General features: G+C 36.5%; 1 protein-coding gene across 21 annotated transcripts in view; it reads left to right on the top strand.

Annotated features, from left to right (window-relative positions):
* LOC131425391 (sex determination protein fruitless) overlaps positions 1-19,907 on the top strand; it is a 761,905-nt gene that overhangs the window by 285,398 nt on the left and 456,600 nt on the right. For 17 of the 21 annotated variants that reach the window (XM_058587258.1, XM_058587250.1, XM_058587259.1 and 14 more), the window contains one exon: positions 5,058-5,216. In XM_058587258.1, coding sequence (XP_058443241.1) covers positions 5,095-5,216 — 122 coding nt within the window. In that variant the 5' untranslated portion in view covers positions 5,058-5,094. Of the gene's footprint in view, positions 1-5,057; positions 6,458-19,907 lie in introns of those variants that run through there. The other 4 variants (XM_058587251.1, XM_058587255.1, XM_058587252.1 and 1 more) reach the window with 1 other exon arrangement.

The following is a 19,907-nucleotide window of genomic DNA, read 5'->3' as shown; positions in this document are numbered from 1 at the left end:
ACTCTTTGTATAGCCTTGAGAAAGGCTGACTAATTGTTAGTCTTTTAAAATACTGTTAGTGATACAGGTAGCCTTGAAAAAGACTGAAGCCTTGAATCAATGAAACTCTAGGTAGCCAGAAAAAAATTCCAGAAGCCAAGAGCTATAAGCGTGCGGTGCGAACGACTGTTCAACACCGACTGGACGGTTTATTTCTTTGTTTACGGTTCCGATAGTGATGAAGCTCTAGCTTGCCCGACCAATTGACCTTTTTCTTCGTCATGAAATGCTCCTCTACGCCGTTTCGTTGCATGACAGTATAAAAAGACATTCCGGAAAGCTGATCAGTCTTCCAGCACACCAGTTTCATAGTACTTTATCACGTAGGAAACCTTCATCAAATATTCGCGATACAACTTGCGAGCCCGGGTTTAACCATCATTGCTCCTTTAACGACTTCTTACCTTGCCAGGACTTTGAAGTACGCCCAAAAGTTGGAGACATTTCTATTTTTCTAACCCCAATACGTATCGAAAAATCTGGCCTCTTCTGCAACATTTGCTTCGCCTTCGCGTCTTTCTGATGGCTCCTGAGATCCGCTTTTGTTCCGCACTCAGTCTTAGTCAGTTTTAAGACAGATCCGGATTTTCATTGTTTTTCACACTTGCTCTTCTTTCGACTCCATATTCGATCTAAAAACGATTTTGTACATGCGTTCATCAGTCTGCTAAATATTTCGCGCAATGATGAAGTATTTTCAGAAATATACGTATTTAGGGGTGTCCAAATGTTGTTCCTAAACATCCTACATTGGAATTTTCCGAGTAAAACGAATGCATATTTTTGTAACATAAATGCATACGCAGAAACACTTGCTCTGTTTTGATGACCAATTCAACTAAAATAACTGTGAATTCAACGACATACTTTTACATAATCCGGCAAAAGTAGATAAGATTAAATAAATTCAGATGCTCCTTTTGTATGGTGCATCTAGGAACACACAAATTGACTTGATTTCTTCTTATTGTTTGGATAGTACTTACACGATGAATAATAAATAAATAAGTACTATAGAACATGGAAACTTTCTTGGAATTTCCAATTCACTAGACTCGATAAGGTTAAATTAATCGGTTGGTCGACGTTTATTTGTAGAAGTCTGCCTGATCAAACTAATGATAACTAAATCTAAATGCTCTGATGAGCAAACCACCGCAGCATGTGTATGTCAACATACTGATAATAAACATACCTTAAATAATTTATAGCCAAAATGGTTAACTGTTTCGTGGGAAACTTTCTCATTAGTTATAGTTACCGCCGAAACTGGACTATCGTTAGCATCGTTGAAAGATTGCATTACATCCGGTCGCTACGCAACGACGTGGTATCCTTCCATTTCCACGCAAGTTGATGAAACTATCTGTCGTCGCCCTGCCATGCACTGTAAAATGAACAACGGGATCAAATAGCGGCACTATGCCGATTTTATAACCAACCCACGGCCCATGTGAGGATTTGGGAACTTCACACGCATTGGAATGTTGGCAGCAGAGGGTGTGCAATGTTAGGAGAAAAGTTTTACCGTTAGAATGCGACCGATCCATCACTTCTCTTCGGTCGTTTCCGTTTTCAGGCCGGGTTGTGTTGAGCCTGAAATTGATTACTCACCATTCATTATTGAACATGATCTGTGAGATACCAAAGCAACTAGCTCGGTGGATGCCCGATGCTGGGGGACGGGTATAGCGGGTTGCGATTCTCAGCTCCGAACATAGGGGTCAGAATTGTGCTGGCCCGTAGAGCCGAATGACCATAAGGTTATGTTACACTATTTTTATTGCCGCTAATTTCTACTGTATCGATTGACTTTCATTGGTATTTTAATAGTTGGATCGAAACAAAAGAAAAAGACCGACGCTCTTTAGCACGCTATCGGCCTGGCAATGCCTTCTAAGCCTACTTGATTGTGCAAGACTTTTTCAATATTTACAGCAGTTTCCCAAAGAATTGTTGGACGACAGTTTAAATTGTACTGCCATCTCGCGCCTAGCAGCTAAATTTAAAACACTAAGCAGATGCAAAGTTTGCACTATTTATGCAACCTTAAAAAAAATTGCACAGGCACAATATTATTTCTGACGTCTCAGGCGTAAACGAGGCTAAGCGATTTAAATTGAGCTGCTAGGCGCGAGATATGGCAGTTCGATTTGAACTGCTTTAAGCATTGATGAGACGAAGGCGAAATACGAAGAAACATAAACAAATTATGTGCTTTTTATACAAACCAACAAAACACCTAAATGTTTATATAATTATCTATGTTGGTACAAAATTTCAATCAAATAAAGACTGGCGTTTTTTTGTAATTTGACTTAAAATTTTTAGGATCGATTTTTTAAGTTTCGAATTTGATTAGTATCTTTTCAGTGTAAAATTTGATCAGTATTTTTTCAGAATTTTCATTGGAAAATTAGACTTATCTTAATAACATCACCAGCGCAAAAAACTCCGAATACGATACAGTTTTTGCAATGACTGAGTGGAATTAGATATATTGGAGAAGCACAAATGAATGAGAAACCCACAGAAAAGATTTTTTTGGAATAAGATACGGCCAGAGGCAGGAATCGAACCTGCGTTCTTATGCAATCCGTGCATACGCGCTACTATTTCGCCACCCTAAGTCTTGTGATAAACACCGCTCTAACACACGATTAGGTATGGTAAAGCGTACATCGTACATGGTCCAAATCCTAGCCACCTCACGACCGATATCCCATATCCAATATATGTCATTGTCATTGTCAGTCATTGCAAAAACTGTCTCCATATATAGAACAAATTGGCTCAAATGGCACGTTCCCCTTGATATTTGGAGATTTGTGCCTCAAATAACATAACCTTATGGTCATTCGGCCCGTAGAGCCGAATGACCATAAGGTTATGTTACACTATTTTTATTGCCGCTAATTTCTACTGTATCGATTGACTTTCATTGGTATTTTAATAGTTGGATCGAAACAAAAGAAAAAGACCGACGCTCTTTAGCACGCTATCGGCCTGGCAATGCCTTCTAAGCCTACTTGATTGTGCAAGACTTTTTCAATATTTACAGCAGTTTCCCAAAGAATTGTTGGACGACAGTTTAAATTGTACTGCCATCTCGCGCCTAGCAGCTAAATTTAAAACACTAAGCAGATGCAAAGTTTGCACTATTTATGCAACCTTAAAAAAAATTGCACAGGCACAATATTATTTCTGACGTCTCAGGCGTAAACGAGGCTAAGCGATTTAAATTGAGCTGCTAGGCGCGAGATATGGCAGTTCGATTTGAACTGCTTTAAGCATTGATGAGACGAAGGCGAAATACGAAGAAACATAAACAAATTATGTGCTTTTTATACAAACCAACAAAACACCTAAATGTTTATATAATTATCTATGTTGGTACAAAATTTCAATCAAATAAAGACTGGCGTTTTTTTGTAATTTGACTTAAAATTTTTAGGATCGATTTTTTAAGTTTCGAATTTGATTAGTATCTTTTCAGTGTAAAATTTGATCAGTATTTTTTCAGAATTTTCATTGGAAAATTAGACTCACGACCGATATCCCATATCCAATATATGTCATTGTCATTGTCAGTCATTGCAAAAACTGTCTCCATATATAAGTTTTGCAGTGTTTTTTTTGAAAAATTTGACTGATTTTGTGAAAATAAATAGTTTAATATATTTCCGTTCCAAAAATGGCCACTTTCATTACACAAAAAATTTTGTTGCGAAATAAATTCCAAATAATATTAACTTTTTTTGTGAACCAAATCCCAAATAAAGTAAACTTTTTTTACGAACTACTTCCGATATACGAACCCCCGTTTAGTTCGTAAATTGAGGTTTCGATGTACCTTTAAATTTGAAGGAATATTATTATTAAAAAATTATAACTTTTTAAACACGAGTGCAATAATACGGTTCCACCACGCATGCTCTAACTTTTTCATCATATCTATGGAACCCAAGAGTAACTTGAAATGTTAACTAAAAAAGCAAAGTCCTGGGGCATTACATGCCTTTTGTGAAATTTGACAATCAACAGACTTCGCAGCCGATATTTAGCATTCAGACTCATTGCATGGCTAGTACACTACAATCCTACTGACACTAAGAATCCTACCAGGTCGGGGCTCGAGAACGCACTGCAACTCGCTTGTAAGACAAGCGCGCTATGCATTGAACCGCTAACCCATTTTGAATTCGGCTGTGCATTAATTCTGATGATTTTTGAAAGCCTTTTCCCTCGCTTCCTGAAATCTCTTAAAAGGTTTTTAACCGGTTAGGCATTCTATTTGACACATTTATTTAGTTGAACAGCAATTTGGACATACGTAATATTTTACCCAGTTTTATAAGTAAAAAAGGCACCCGCCATTAAAGCCATTTTTCTTGAGTATGGGTAAATTAATGTGTTTTAATACTTTGGTAGAAATATCATTCAGCTATTGAAAATAATACTGAAAGTGTAGTTTTAACAAAAAAAGTGACCTGTATCCTGAACATCACATCTATAAACTTAGTCAACGATCCACCCTACAATTTGACCGGTAATAAAACAGTTTCAATAAAGCCACCATGTCCCTTATTCGTTCCGCTTGAAGCTATTTCTACTAGTTGGATTTTGGTTACTTTGAAGGGGAAAACAAAGTTATTTTTTATCCCCAAATATTTGAGGCGTCAGTTTCAACATTACACTCCGGTGTAACAGCAAAAGTGTTTTGCAAAAAGCATAAACTTTACATCTGCCTAGCGGTTTACGTTGAGCCATCAGGCAGCGCTTGCTATTCCACATAAACTGCCATGCACTGATGAGTGAAAGACGAAACGTTAAATCAAAACAATTTGATTTGTTTTAAAAGTTCTATTCGAATGAAATCTTATCTTTTTTCGAGTGCATTCTTATCACATTTTAATCCCTGTTGATATTTAACATTGATCATTGACGTATTCAAAATCCACAGCTCGTTGCAACAGTTGTAATAATATTTCCGTCTCTGTTTTCTCGTTTCATTCCAGTAAGCCGAGGTTCCTCGAAAAACTAGTGCCGCACAAGATGTCCTCGCCACCAACGGTGCCACTGTTTCCCGGCCGGTACCAAACACCGAACGGCTATCCTCCGATCAATGGAGAATCGGTCGAACCGCTCGACTTCCGCAAGGTCGAATCGCTTCGCAGGTATGTCTGGGCTTTCCACAAGGACAAGCGGCCGATGGGTGCCGCAGCTGATGTTCTTTGCTCACGGAGCCAATGAACGACACTACACAGCGAACCATCTAGAATTCTAGAATCAAACAATAATCTTGTACATTCACCATGCGAGCTTGAATCAAGGGAAACACACATATGTACTAATATGAAAACTAAAAGTTCGTTGTTTTTATATGTATTTCGTAACACTAAATCGAATCCGTTAAACGGGAGTGAGCTGCTGTATAATCAAATTGATGAAATCAAACTATGCGAAATATCCTAAATCCTGTACATTTTGATAAGCAGTAATAATACGCAAATAAGATAATAACTACTAACAATAGTTTAATGAAGGCAGGATCAATCTTAATGATAAACAAACACAATAATAGATTCTAAGAGATATGAGACATATCTTTTTCATGTTCCTCCAATTAATATACTGTTAGATGATACTCGTGTAAAAATGTTGCAAAATGAAACTATAAATGTGTGTAATTCCTGAGTAATAATAATGTCAAAATAGCATAATATAACCGATCCACCGCTCGCTTTCGTAGTTTCTTTCAGCAGTAGAAACGCTTCGCTTCCGGTAGTAATTTTTTAAAAAACGCAACTAACTGACTCAATAATACCCAAAACAAACATACGCTAACAAGGCATGTACATGTTCCCTAGAGTTTCCGAGTACAAAACGAAATTAGATAAAACAAACAAAAAATGAATGAACCATACAATAAGTGAGTTGGTTTCCTCAAACTGTAAAATCATTCAATCCGCATCCGTGGTAGATAAATTAATTAACCAACATATTGTAAATCGTACTATCTGCCCACTCCTAACCAACGCCAAACATTTAAATCCCGTTAATTGCCCGCGTGCATTCGTCCGATTCAAATCAACCAAACAAACCCAATCAATAAACTGTGTGATTTCCCTTGCACCGAGCATTCCGACCGATCAACTGGCAACATTTCCGCTGGCGTCATTTATCATCAGTAGCAGTTTCATCAATCAAACCAACAACAATCAAATTTTGGATTTCGGAACCATCTGCAATCAACGAGCAACAATTTTAGCAAACAACAACAACAGCAGCAACTGTCCCACCGGCCGATCCTGAAATCAACAATCAAACCCACCGCCCAATGACGCCCGGAGTGTTTGCAGTTTATTTTTTTCGATTCATGCACCTGTCAGCACTGCACCGTTGCCAGGTGCCTTTGGTGAGTAGCAGCTTTGAACTAGCTTTTAAATACTCTTATTCGATTTCGTGGGGAATAATTGTTGGTGACGGGGAAGGGGGATGATGAATTGGACTATCGATAGAAACAATTTAGTTTTCTTGCCAGAAACGAGACTTTTCTCAGCAAAAATCATTCATCATTCAGACACACAGCCTACACGGAAAACAAAAACTAGCTATTATTTGACTTCTTTTCACTTAATTTTGAGTTCTTTAGAATCTTTTTTTTCCATTCGCTAATTCCATTGTTGTCAAAATACAAAGAGCAAAACCACTCAAAAGCGAAAGTTTCGTTCAATAAGCTAAAATTAAGTAAACCATAACAACCTGAAATAGAATTGATACGACTCAACTGTAAAGTAAATACATCTTACCATTGAGTAGATATAACTCATCTTTAAGTATTTTGTTGCACGTGCCTTACGGAAACTATCTAGAGACACTTTACCTGAAATTAGGTTATTGAACGGAACCCACAAATTTGGTAGAATGTACTTTAAATTAGGTTGTTTTGCGGTTCCGTATACATGTCAATTAGAGATGGTCGGCTTTCGGGTAATTATACCCGAAACTCGATCTGAACCCGAACTTGACGAGTATTGGTTGGGTTCAGGTTCAGTAAAATATATGTTTGCCAGGTTCGGGTTGGGTACGGGTGATGATTTTTTCATTTTTAACGGGTACAGGTCGGGTTCGAGTTCAAAATTTTGGGTGGTATTCAGGTATTCCAACCCAAATACGTGATTTTTTTCGGATTCGGGTCGGTTATGGTTAAATATTTTTATTTTCTATTAAAAATTATTCTGGGGTTCAGGTCGAGTACGGGTAAAAGTTTTTTACTTTCGATCGAGGACGGGTCGGGCTTAAGAAATTGCTTTCCCGACCATCTCCAATGTATATTAGTAGACGAAATACGTATCCATCTTCAATACGAAGGAAAACAAAAGCATTAAAACGGGGACGGGTGTAGCGTGATGGGTAAGTCGATGCCTTTCACGCAGTCCGCCTGGGTTCGATTCCCAACCCCGCACATAGGGTCAGAAAGTTTTTCTGGCCCGAAGAGGTGAATGACATTAATGTTAAAAGCCTCTATAATTGAAACAAAAAAAAAAAAAAAAAAAAGCATTAAAGGTAAAGATTTCTCAGATTTTCGATACCTAAAGCATTCTACTAAGACCAAACAAACTAACACATCACTCAATAAGTCGTGTGACTAACTAAGAAAGAAGTGTTTTTTGCCAAAAATCGATTTTATTCATCAATGTAATCTCCCAATAAATCACAATATAATTATTCCAATGCTTCTCTAACTTCTCGATGCCATGCTAGTAGAAGGATTGGTCTTTGGCCTCAAAATAGGCTTCACTTTCTTCATTTGAGTTGAAATTCTTACCAGCGAGCATTTTTTGAGATCAGTGAATAGCCAATAGTTGCTGGGGAGTAGATCTGGAAAATACGGTGGATGAGGAAGCAATTGGCATGAGGAAGCAAGTGTAATTCGTTCAATTTAACTATCGTCACCCCCGGCGAACGTACAAAATGATTGAAGCCAGGGTAAAATAAAAAACCATCGTTACCATCGACTTGTGAATCGATGCATTGTCTTGATGAAACAGTTGTTTTTTCTTCGGCATATGATGTAATTTTTCCTTGATTTTTGCATTTTGATTTACTTTCCCAATTATGAAAGAATAGGATCATGTGGTTTTTAAAATACTGAAGTCATAACCTTCCCAGTTGACCGTTGTGCTTTTAGACGATTCTGACACAGTTCATCGGCTGCAGTCTACTCAGATCATGATCATTGCGATTCCGGAGCGAAGAGATCGATCCATGTTTCATCCATTGTCACATAACGATGCAAAAATCCGCAATTCATTACTTGTAAACATGGCCAAATACTGCTCTGACTTATCAACTTGTTGTTACTTTTGATAGATTGTGAGTGAATGAAGCACCCACTTTGAAAAAAGCTTTATCATGGTCAAATTTTCATGCATAATTGTAGAATTTGATCAGCGTAGGAAACCATTTCCATGTATTACTGTGGGCAAAAAAAAAGTAAGATTTTGCTCATAATTTATGATTTTGCTTATACTTTCAAATCTATTTCGTCCCACTCAAAAAAATTCCCCCTGGCCGTAATATACTTGTGAAAATGTTTTTTCCTATCCTCGAAATACTGAAGCCATAACCTTCTCGGATGATAGCACTTCGGACGTGGTTCACCGGCTGCAGTCCACTCAGATAGTGATTGTTTTGGTTCTGGAGAGAATTGATAGATCCATGTTTCATCCATTGTCATATATCGACGCAAAAATCTGAATTATTACACTTACACTTTCAAAAGAGTTTTCTTATGGTCAAACGTTCATGCATAACTGTAAACACCAGAGTAATGAACCATTTGCATGTATAATCCGAACCATACTCTTGAACGTTTGAAGATATTTGGTATAGCTAGTTTATTGTATTCGTTTATGCGGAACTACTTTCTGATATTTTTAAGGCCTCCGCTATTTCACGCAGTTTATATTTACGATTAGATATAACCATTTTTGTAGACTTTTTTATGTTCTCTGAAGTCCACTTCAATTGAACGTGTCTGTACGAGCCAGAGCTTAAAATTGTCACGCATTCTCAATGAAAGAAACGATTCCAACAACCTCATTTTCAATATTTTACTGTCTCATTCGTAATTGACCGACACCAGTACAAACGAAGAGAGACGAAGCATTTTCGTTTCTCATTGAAAAAATGAGAAAGTATAATTGTCAATGTTACTCTTTCCTCTATGACAAGACGAAACCAAACTAGCGTCTTCAGGGAGCATCAGCAGAATTTCAATTCTCATTCTTTCATCGGTGTATTGAAAATCTGTGACGCTTTGCTATAAGAAGTGATTAAAATATGAGAAATCGAAGTGATTACATCCCAGAACCTTTTTGGAAACCAAAACTACAACAAATTCGAGCCAACAAGTAAAATTCATTGTGAAACCTTTTTCTGCCAATATAAATTCTCACAGCTTCGGTTGAATACCGACACTGTATACTATGGGATTTTCACTAAAAACACTGAAAACGACTGAAAACTACTGCTCCGCTTATTTCATTGACTGGACATGGATTTCGTTCTCACAGCTTGCAAGTGAAGCTGAAAGGGACAATAATTTCTCGTCATTTTCGTGTATTTTGAGTTAATGAAAATGACTTTTATTAGCTCTAGTATAAACACGTTTAAATTCAGCAAATCAACAACAAATTATGCTTTTGTATAGAGTTTCGTCCCTATGACACTATTGAAGCCATTGTGAGTTTGTACTGTAACTTTTTCACCAAGAAGGAATGATAAATTAACCATTAACGAAATTGAATCCATTTGTTGAAAATGTAAAAGTAGCTTCACTTAAATGACTGTCACTTTTTTCTGATTAATCGAAATATCCTGAAATTTCACGCATAGTCTTTTGAAAGTTGGCACACCCAAGTCTTCGTTTACGTACATTTTTCTTACGTTACCTCCTTTTACGTAACTCTTTTTACGAACCAAATCCCAAATATCACAAAACTTTTTTTAAGAACCTACTTCATAAAAAGAGATTTTTGCATAAGATGAAAACAGTTTCTGGGTCATTCCATGGACACCACTACAAAATGGGTATTTTTGGAACGAGTTTGAAGAGTAGAATCCAGAAACTTCCGGTTTACCGATATTCCTTGAAAACCCCTACAATAAAGGTATTTTCGATACGGATTTGATGAATAGATTTCACAAGATGTTGTTCGAGATGGCTCAGAAATTCAAGATGGCAACCTCCGGTTCAAAAATATTTCTTTGAAACCCTTACAGTGTGGATATGTACCGAACGGATTCGATGAAAAGATGCAAGAAAACGATGTTCTGGGTCGTTCCGAAATCTAGGATGACGATATTCGGTTTATTGACATTACTTGTAAATCCTTACAAACTCGGAACCACCTCAAAAATTGTTTTCTGGCATCTACTCATCATACCCGTTCCGGAAATATTTATATTGAAAGGGTTTCAAAGTAATATTACTAATCCGGATGTTAGCATCTTGAACTTCCTTCTCGAACAACACTCATCAAATCCGTTTTTTAAATACCCTTATTGTTAGGGGTTTACAGGAATATCAATAAACCGGAAGTCAACATCTTGGACTTCAGAACCAATTCAAACACTGTTTTCCGGCATCTACTCATCAGACCCACTACGACAATCTCAATATTGTAAGAGTTTTTAAGGAATAGAAAAATTCCCGAAAGCTTGAATTTCAGAACCACCTCGAACAATTCTTTTTTGGCGCCTATTAAACTTTTTTTACGAACTACCTCGATTTTCGAACCCCCGCTAAGTGCGTAAATAGAGGTTCGGTGTATTCCATAAACATCATATGGATTTGACAATGACAACGCCATCTGTGTGTCAGTAGCACGACTTATGTCACTCAATGTTAGAGAAACACGATTAAGGCTCTACCTACAATAACACGAAATAAATCAATGCTGTTTTAGTTCGTACAAGTAGTTTCTCTGTTAACTCAAGATTTCGTTTTTGGATTTCCGCTCAACCGCAAATGAGAAATTTGATATTGTGTTTTGGAATTACTCCTTTCAAACTTTGCAAAAAGATCTAGCTCAACTATCACCATTTTGCACAAATGGTGAAATGTTGAAATCCAACTGCAGATAAAAAGCCCACTTTCTATTACAAGAATTTAAATCTGAAAACTAAGTAGTACAAATTCCTTATTCCTGACTAACACTTATCCTTAAAATGTATTAGACGCGCCATAGCAACAATTGTAGACCTGACAACTATTTTTCTTAACCTCTATATCAAAAGAGCTGTTCGTTCTGATTACAGATAAACTTGTGTAGTATCGATCCGAATTCGAACCGATCGCACATATTTTGGCGTGACGTAAATTTCAATAAACTTAACTACTTCTTCTTTGTCACAATTAGTCCCAAACTCCCTCCTAAAGAAGTATGTAACGACTTTCACGGCCTTCGATAAAAGTTGTTTACAAGGAAAACAGAATTTTATGTTGTTGTATTAACAAGAACATGACGCGTTGGACAAGTTATACAATGTGAAACTCACTAAATTTTATCGTTTATAGTCAAAATGTCCAACAATACACTGTCTGGTCAATTTTGCATTCCACTTCTAACTCTTTGGGCTGCTATTTTCGGAGCTTCTGGAAACGGCAATTAGAAACCAATGCGGTCAACAAAGCCTCAGTCAATCTCCTTTCGTCAAGACACACAAATCGGAGCAATTCGGAGCATTTTTTACTTATATTTCTCATCTTCTGTGTTGAGTATCAAATGAGTATTTGAAGTCGACTCAAATGACCGGAATCCATAGTCGGATCAAAATAAGCTAGAATAGCAGGTATGAATCTACGTTAGTTAAAATTGGTTCGATTATCTCCGAAAAATCTATGTGAGTTATTAGAGAGACTTTCAACCGGAGACGGAACAAGCTACAATTATCGAAATGTCAAAGATTCTAGAAGTTGTAACTGGCATCAAATGCATTCTATTCGTATTTTGTAAAAGATAGCAAAACATTATATAAGGGAGCTTTTGTTCCACTCGTCAAGCTCCCCTAACTTGGCACATTTCGACTATTATTTGGTTTTATCGATGTCTCACGCACTTGCTGAGCAGCACTTTACTAGTTATGAAGGTGTGGAAAAATGCCTTCACGACTGGATCCTTTCAAAAAATGTTTAAAAGATGAACAGAATTTTCAGACACTGAAGAAAATGTTGCCAGATAGTGCAGTTTCAGATCTTTCAAACAAATACTTCTGTGTAATTTTTTTTAATACTATCCACCAATGAAAACGCTCTAACATATAGTAAGAATATTTTGCCAATCGGAGTAAGTTTTCCTCATAGATTTTTCTAACACTCTCTGTATAGCAATTATACTACTATAGCAGTTTATACTACTTTATACCTTATACTTTAGTGAAATTTAACTAATAAGATGTAAATCTTCGTAGCAATAGTGCATGGTTTCGTGGGTATTCCATTCTATGGTTATTTCACGTGACTACGAATACATCGGTTATCATCAAGCGTTTCTCTAACTGGAAGATGCTTCATACGATGGTGAACGACAGTCGATTTATTTTAAATATTTGTCAAAAAACCAGAGGTATATTACATAAAACCAACTATTGTCTCGCACGAGTATCTAAAATTTACCACACAAACATTATGGAGGAATGTACACAAGACAGCGCTTAGACTATGAGAACAAATTTAGTCCACGATATGCATGCAAGAGGCATCTCACGTGATATTTAGTATCGGGCTTCTAAATGGAAATTTACAAAGTCAAGCTGTTCTAATTATACAATCACATTTTCGCATCGTCAAGTATCAATTATCCGTGCCCCATAACAACCCCCCCCCCCCCCTTCCCCTTTTCCTTATTGTTATAGATGCCTCTTCATTACTTTCACTTCTGAATCGTGAATAAACGTAATACCCGCACAATGACAGTAGCACCACTTCTCTACCCGCGGCAATAACAAGTGTACTTTTCGGTCGGACTCAAACACTTTGCACACAGGAATGAGAAGATTCGCGAACGCGACAACAGACGGCACCTGGCGTCGGTCGCCTGGACCCCTGCCCGATAGACAAACAAAGCTACGAAGGGTGAAAAATACCATGTCGCGGCTATCATCCCTAAGTGTTGGACTAAGCTAAGTGAAACCATGCGTTACCGCGATACTGTTGCCAACGGGTGAAAGGAAAACGGATTTGACTAGCTATCCAGCAGGGAATGAATTGCACTTTTGCTTCACGACTGCCGTGATTTTCCTTCTTCCCCTATGGTCTACTAGCTGTTGAATTGTCATTTGGTACGAAACAATAGACTGACAGCTGTTTGGCTTCGAAGGAAAGCCCAAGCAGAGGGTTGCCTTTCAGAAAAGGGTTAAAGAATAACTTCAGGCGTTCAGACAGAGGATGCGTGTTTCTGGCAGAGAAAAAACAAAGCCCTCTTCGCTGCTGTGAGAATTACAGTGATGAGGCGTGATAAATAACTCTGAATGTGCTGGAACAAAAGTCCATTTCACTGGGGAGTGTCACTTCAGTCGTGGGTATTTGGTGTGTATTAATAATTTGCAATGAGTGAATGAGCGTCTATTTCAACGGTGCGTTAATGCATGAATCATGTGCGAGAATCTGTGAAAGATGCAGGAAGCTCAATTTGGTAGCGAAGTTCTAATCTTTTATTATCACCCGCTTTAGCGTTAAGTCAATATCATATGAGAGAAAAAAGAAATGAATATATAATAAAATACTGAAACGGTTAACTTTCATTTTAAGACATGTTTATCTCAATTTTTCCAGGTTAAACTTACGAAAAAAAAAGAATTTATAGTACTTCGAGTTTTTGTGTCGTTATTTGACTATAAATGAAGTTTATCTGCTTATCTCTAATATCAGAAACCTTCAGCACCAAGAAAGGGATTACTCTATCAGTGAGCTAGTCTGGAAAAGTGGTAGAATTAAATTTTAAATAAGCTTATGAATCTAGTCGATGAAAACATATTTTTATTTGGCGAAATTCGAAATCTTACATGACAGACATAATTTGCGATTGGACAAATTCTTTAACCGATTCCTCAATCGCGGGGATTTCAATTACTAAACAGAAGATATACATATGCTGTCTGATACCGTTGAGAATGTTTGCTTCCCTGATTACCTGATTAGTCCAAAGATCCCAAGATTGAGTTTCCGAAAAATTGATTTGGCCATGTTTGTTCCGAAGGCAGGCTGTGTCCAATTAAGGTATTAAAGTAAAGATGATAATAAAATCAATTGCATTTTAAGAGCACACAGTTCGAAACAAATTTAAGATTTCATATATAGTTTTTCGGTTTTTAACGATATCAAACTGACTAGAGATTGTGAGAGAAGAAAGAGTATGAAAATTGTGATGTGAAGATAAAGTGCGGAAAAGTGAGACGTAACAAGGGTAATTTAAGTAACATTTATAACATGCATTTAAATGGAGTGTTGCAGCCCACGCAAATTTACATTCAAGATCATGTAAACTACGATTTGACTTGAACTGAGAATCATTAGACCACAAAGTACCTTCATTTATCGACTGAGTCACAGGAGTCACACGTCGGTCAAAAAGTTTATGGTCTGACAAAGCAAACAACACTTTTTACAAACATCGATTTTAATCATCAATGTCTGCAATACAAGTGTTTCAACTGTTTTTGAAAATTTCTTTACCAATATTTTAGAGGTTAAGGAGAAATCGTTGTCTCCTTAACCTCAAACACGTTTAAGTTTCAGCGGATCGATGCAAATATTTTTCCAGAAATCTCCTTTTTGATGTATGAGAATAGAAAATAGTGGCAAGAAGCTAAATCTACAAAAAAGGTGAATGCGGTGGCATTTCAAATTTCAAATCATGGAGTTCAGCTCTTACAAAATAGTGAAAATACTTCTGTTGTAATTCTCATCATCTTCGGCAACATTCTCTTTTCGGTTTTACATTACGATAGAATGATTTTTTTGGATTATTTCCGGAACAACAGCATCATTTGGACGATCACAATGTGTTTGCCCGTCCTCGTTTAAATTCAGCATGGAATGTTATGAAATATTGACAGATGACATGCAGAAGAATTTTGTTGAGACATTTCTATTTTCGATAGGTCTTCAGGAAATTATTGCATTGGACCATTCCAATCGTGGTATCACTTTTTTACGAAATCTCTGATTGATACTTGCTTCTTGTCTTGAAACACTCTGAGAGTGGCCATAGAGAAAAATGATTACCAAAAATAGTGAAAAGTGAAAAAAAACAGTTTTAATCCACTTTCTTGCAATTATTTTAGCGTAATCTTTTATGTTTTCTAAAATTTCTTCTAATAAATTGAAAAGCGGATGGCCTTGGTCATAATGTAAGATAGTAAAAAGAAGGGATTATTAATTGCATTACAAAAAATGCTACCTCTATATAAGAAAGCTGCTGTTTTCAATTTAATGATTTCCTATTCGATTTGATAATGTTTTCATTTCTTTGCGCTTCAATTTCTTATCATTTTCATATACATATTTTCACTACAGAATTTTGATCCCCCGATACAGATACACAGGTTTTTCTCCTGAAAAATATAGATTTAAATGCGGCAACCCAGCACGCTATACGAAATTTAACAAAGCACGCTGCAAACAAAGCAAAGGCGATAGTGTTTTCTTCTTCCGTACCAGCACGTACGGATGAGTACCGATTTTGCATTGTCATTTTGTATGACAGTTTGAAAATTTTGACACTCATCGCCGTATAATTTCGGAACCGAATGTCGGATTTTGATGAAATTGCGCAGTATCGTTGAAAAAAAAACAATGAGAGCTTCAATTTGAACTAAGAATTGTGAAAATTGGCTTAACCGTTGCTGAGAAATAGAAGCGAGTTTCTTTTTTGGAGATTTTCTTCATTATTATTGGTGCTTTCTGAACCGGAAAATGGGGACTTGTAGTCCCAGAGAAGGTTTATATACCCACCAATCACCAAAATCTTACAGCTAGATGAATTTATAAGTGTGTTTAATACAGAGTTGTACCTCATTTCGCCATCACCTGTGAAAAAATTCTCATGAAATGAACAAAATTTCACAGTACTAGGATCAACTTTTCGGAGATTTTTAATACCTTTTGTTTGCATTGTAGTTTATGAAAATCGGTTAAGAGATTTCCGAAAAAATTGAGTGCACATTTTCTCATAGATTTGCACATATTACCTTGTAACTCCGGAACCGGAAGTCGGATAAAGATGAAATTCAACAGCAAGCTAGAAGACAATAAGACTTTTTATTTAAATCTAAGTTTGTGAAAGTCGGTTAAGCCATCTCTGAGAAAAGTGAGTGACAATTTTTTTCCATTTTGTTTTGCTCATATCACCGTGTAATTCTGGTCCCGGAAGTCGGATCGGGATAAAATTAAATAGCAGTCTATGTGACCATAAGACCTTTCATTTGAATCTTAGCTTTTTAAAATCGGTTCGGTCATCTCTGAGAAAATTGAGTGACATTATTTGTCACATCCACACATGCAAACATACATACATACACACAGGCATTTTGTGATATAGACGGTAAATTTTTGTGTACAAACGCTTGAAAAATCCGGAGTGGTTCGGTCCTAAGCTGGCTAAAGAGCTGAATAAGCCGAAAACTACAGTTTGTCGGATGCTCAAAACCTACAAGGAAACCCTGAGTGTGAAAAGGAATCTGCGGACCTTTGAGAATACTGGAACCAACAGCAGATACAAGTCGTGAGCAAGTAAACATTCGAAAAGCCCAAAAAGTATGCAAAGCTCTTGTACGGCCGTGTTGCGAGTAAATACAAACAGTGTTGGTGATTGTCGATTATTTGGCAGAAAGCGGCTCGATATTTCGCTATATTGTATACAACATTTTCAATCTAACGCTTCCTCTCAATGCTCGAGCCGTGAGAGAATTTTTCTACATTTCGCCACGTCATACTGTGAGTATTTCACGGCCCTTAACGAAATATATACAGTCTGGCAATGATCGGCGCTGTGTGGAATTTACCAAGAGAGAACCGCAAGATGACAATTATCGCAAACAATCGGATCGATGATTAGACTTGATTTACAGCATTTACAGACATTTTCATAGACACAACTTATACAAAGGTTATATAAACATGATTAGAATATGCGGCAATAGTAAAATGATTCTATCACAATTATCCATTGCCCGCTAAAAATCGCAAAACAGTAGTACTGTACGAATCTGCTTCTAGTCAACCTATAGTTACTCTCATTACAAATTCGTTCTACACGTTAAAATTTACAGGGTTTCCTACTATTTGGACAATACCCGATCATAAACAATAAATTTTGAATATATTACTATTTCAACTACAATCTGATTCAAAGGAAACAACGAACAAAATATTGCATTGCTAGATTAAATATCACTTCAATCATTTTGATGTGATTTTCAAGTCGGGCTGTAGGTTACAGCAGGTAAAACTGAAGCAAATCGAACGAGTGCCAAGAACCAAACAATATATACGATTTAATATCAATAGCAACCAACTATCATCATTCTATAGTTGGTGAAACTATCTTGAACTCCCCAAACGAGCCTCCGAAATCGCACAGCACAATGGATTGCAGTTCCTATACTGCTTTTGGAACCATACGAATGAAGCCAAGAACGTAAAAGTACCTTCCACTACCCTAGGATAATCTGATAGGAACATTGAGTTTTACTGTCAGTTTTTCAACAATCCATTGCAGGTTAATTTAGAATTTGATGGGCTAATAAAACTTCAAATTGTTATGAAAAATCAAATATTGATCAGAGATAAAAAATTTCACCTCTAACCAAAAAGTGTTTTTCTCTTCTCTGCCTACTGTTTTTATAATCTTGTAACAAATTTACTTCGTCTCTCTCTCTTCGTGCATGAGACACTTTACATGCCTCGGTAGCTCAGTTCGCTCGAACGTCTAACTTGTGCTGAAGTTTGCTCTGATAGCGAACTGAGAAAGAGGTGAAAACTTGAACAGGCAGCACAACTACGACCGAGTGCCATTGTTAGGTTTCACAAGTGCAATCACGTGCCAAAATCTATTATGTGCAGTTGAAGTTAGTGTGTATTTTTTGCTTTGCGAAATCGATAGCTTTGGGATTATCTTAATCAGCTTTGGGAATCACACTCACACAGACTTACACGAAGTAAATTATAGTACTTCAAGGGAGAGATTTTCGGATGAGTTGGTCAGGGATAACTAGATTATTGCTTAAATCTTGATTTTTAAGAAAAGAGGTATGCCAAATTAGAACAAGTTGAAGTAAGATAAATATTTTTCTTTGAAAAATCGAAAACTAGGCTTACCATCATAAACACATCAAAACTAGGAATATCCAGATTTTGTTTTATAAATTTAGACTTTTATGAAAATCAAAAAAAAATGTATGTCCCCGGTTGTCAATATATTTCAAAACAGGTGTCTATGTTTCATGCAATTCTAAGATATTGGGCATCAGAAATCAAAATTTCGATTTCGTAAATTTGACATGCTGCCGCTTTGAAGATTTTACAAACTTGAAAACCTTCAAACTTATGGGATAGCATTAGTCCATGTCCAATTCAATTCATACGGACTTGTTTTGATATGCAGAATTCTTGTAGCAATAAACGCTTTGTGAAATTCGTCGGTCATTTATTTCCCATACGTGTCAAATACATGTGGCTGGTGCCTCCATACAGAGAAGGACCGAAATTAGCTCTGCGCCTAATTCGTATTACTGTTTTTGAATTAGTTGATTTTAACAACAAAATTTCCAAAATAACTATAAAATTGGTTAAAATTGAGAATTTACTTTGCTGAAAAAAAAACTCTTATTTTAAGAGAATGAGTTTAGTTGGTGAATATCCTGGACAAAAAACAGTAATATTTCAATCCAACACGAAATTCTCATTGACAACTAATTTTGTTATTAAATTCAGAAAATTTGTTTCTATTTATCTATCACCATCATTACTGAAGGACAGCACAAAGGGAACAAAAATGAAATTGGTTTTATTAACAAGTTTATTAGCCTAAACTCATGAGAAGTGTCAAAGCAAAACAACCCTTCAAAAAGCTAAAACAAGACTGTCCTTGTTGAAACTGCTTGTAAATTGTTTAGATGTTTTTCGCTTGTGTTACGATACATCCATACATAAATTTCTAAACCGATATCTAAAAATGACGTAAACTCTTAGTGGAAAGTGTATTTTTTCAGAATTTGTGCGCATTTGAAGCGATTGTGCGTAATAATGTTTTTACGCGGAACAGTGCAGTGAGTTTCGAATGTTGCACTCTAATATATACACTTATATATGTCAAATGATGTTTTTTGTATCTTCTAACCTTCCGGGCTACGCCGTCCGGTGTAATACTTGTATTCGGTTTTTGTTTTCCGAGTACTTAAAGCTTTTAGTGAAAGAGTCGATTTCGCGAAGTCGAATGAAAAAAACAGCGATTTAGAAGAAAAATTTTCAAAACGAAGTTTATCTTTCGCTTTTGTCTTTTTCTCCAATACAACATCGTATTTATACCTGCCAATATAGAAAAGACTACCGCGACTGAAATTTTTTTTGGTAGTAGTGTGCCATCTAGTTGCTAGTAGTCATTACGGTGTTAACATTTTTTCGGTGACAGAGCGCCATATAGCCGCAAATTACAGAAGCAAATTCAACTATTCATGTTGGTTGAAAACAACGTTTTATTTCTCTAATTCAACTAAACATAAGTTGAATGGAAATGAAGTGTGCCTCAGCTAAGAAATGACAGCACGTTTAATTGGTGAATTCAATTAAAAATATAGCC

Source organism: Malaya genurostris, chromosome 1 (assembly GCF_030247185.1).
Source record: "Malaya genurostris strain Urasoe2022 chromosome 1, Malgen_1.1, whole genome shotgun sequence".
Taxonomy (NCBI): Eukaryota; Metazoa; Arthropoda; class Insecta; order Diptera; family Culicidae; genus Malaya; species Malaya genurostris.
The sequence above is the reverse complement of the archived record's forward strand: the minus strand, read 5'-3'. Positions and strand labels throughout refer to the sequence as shown.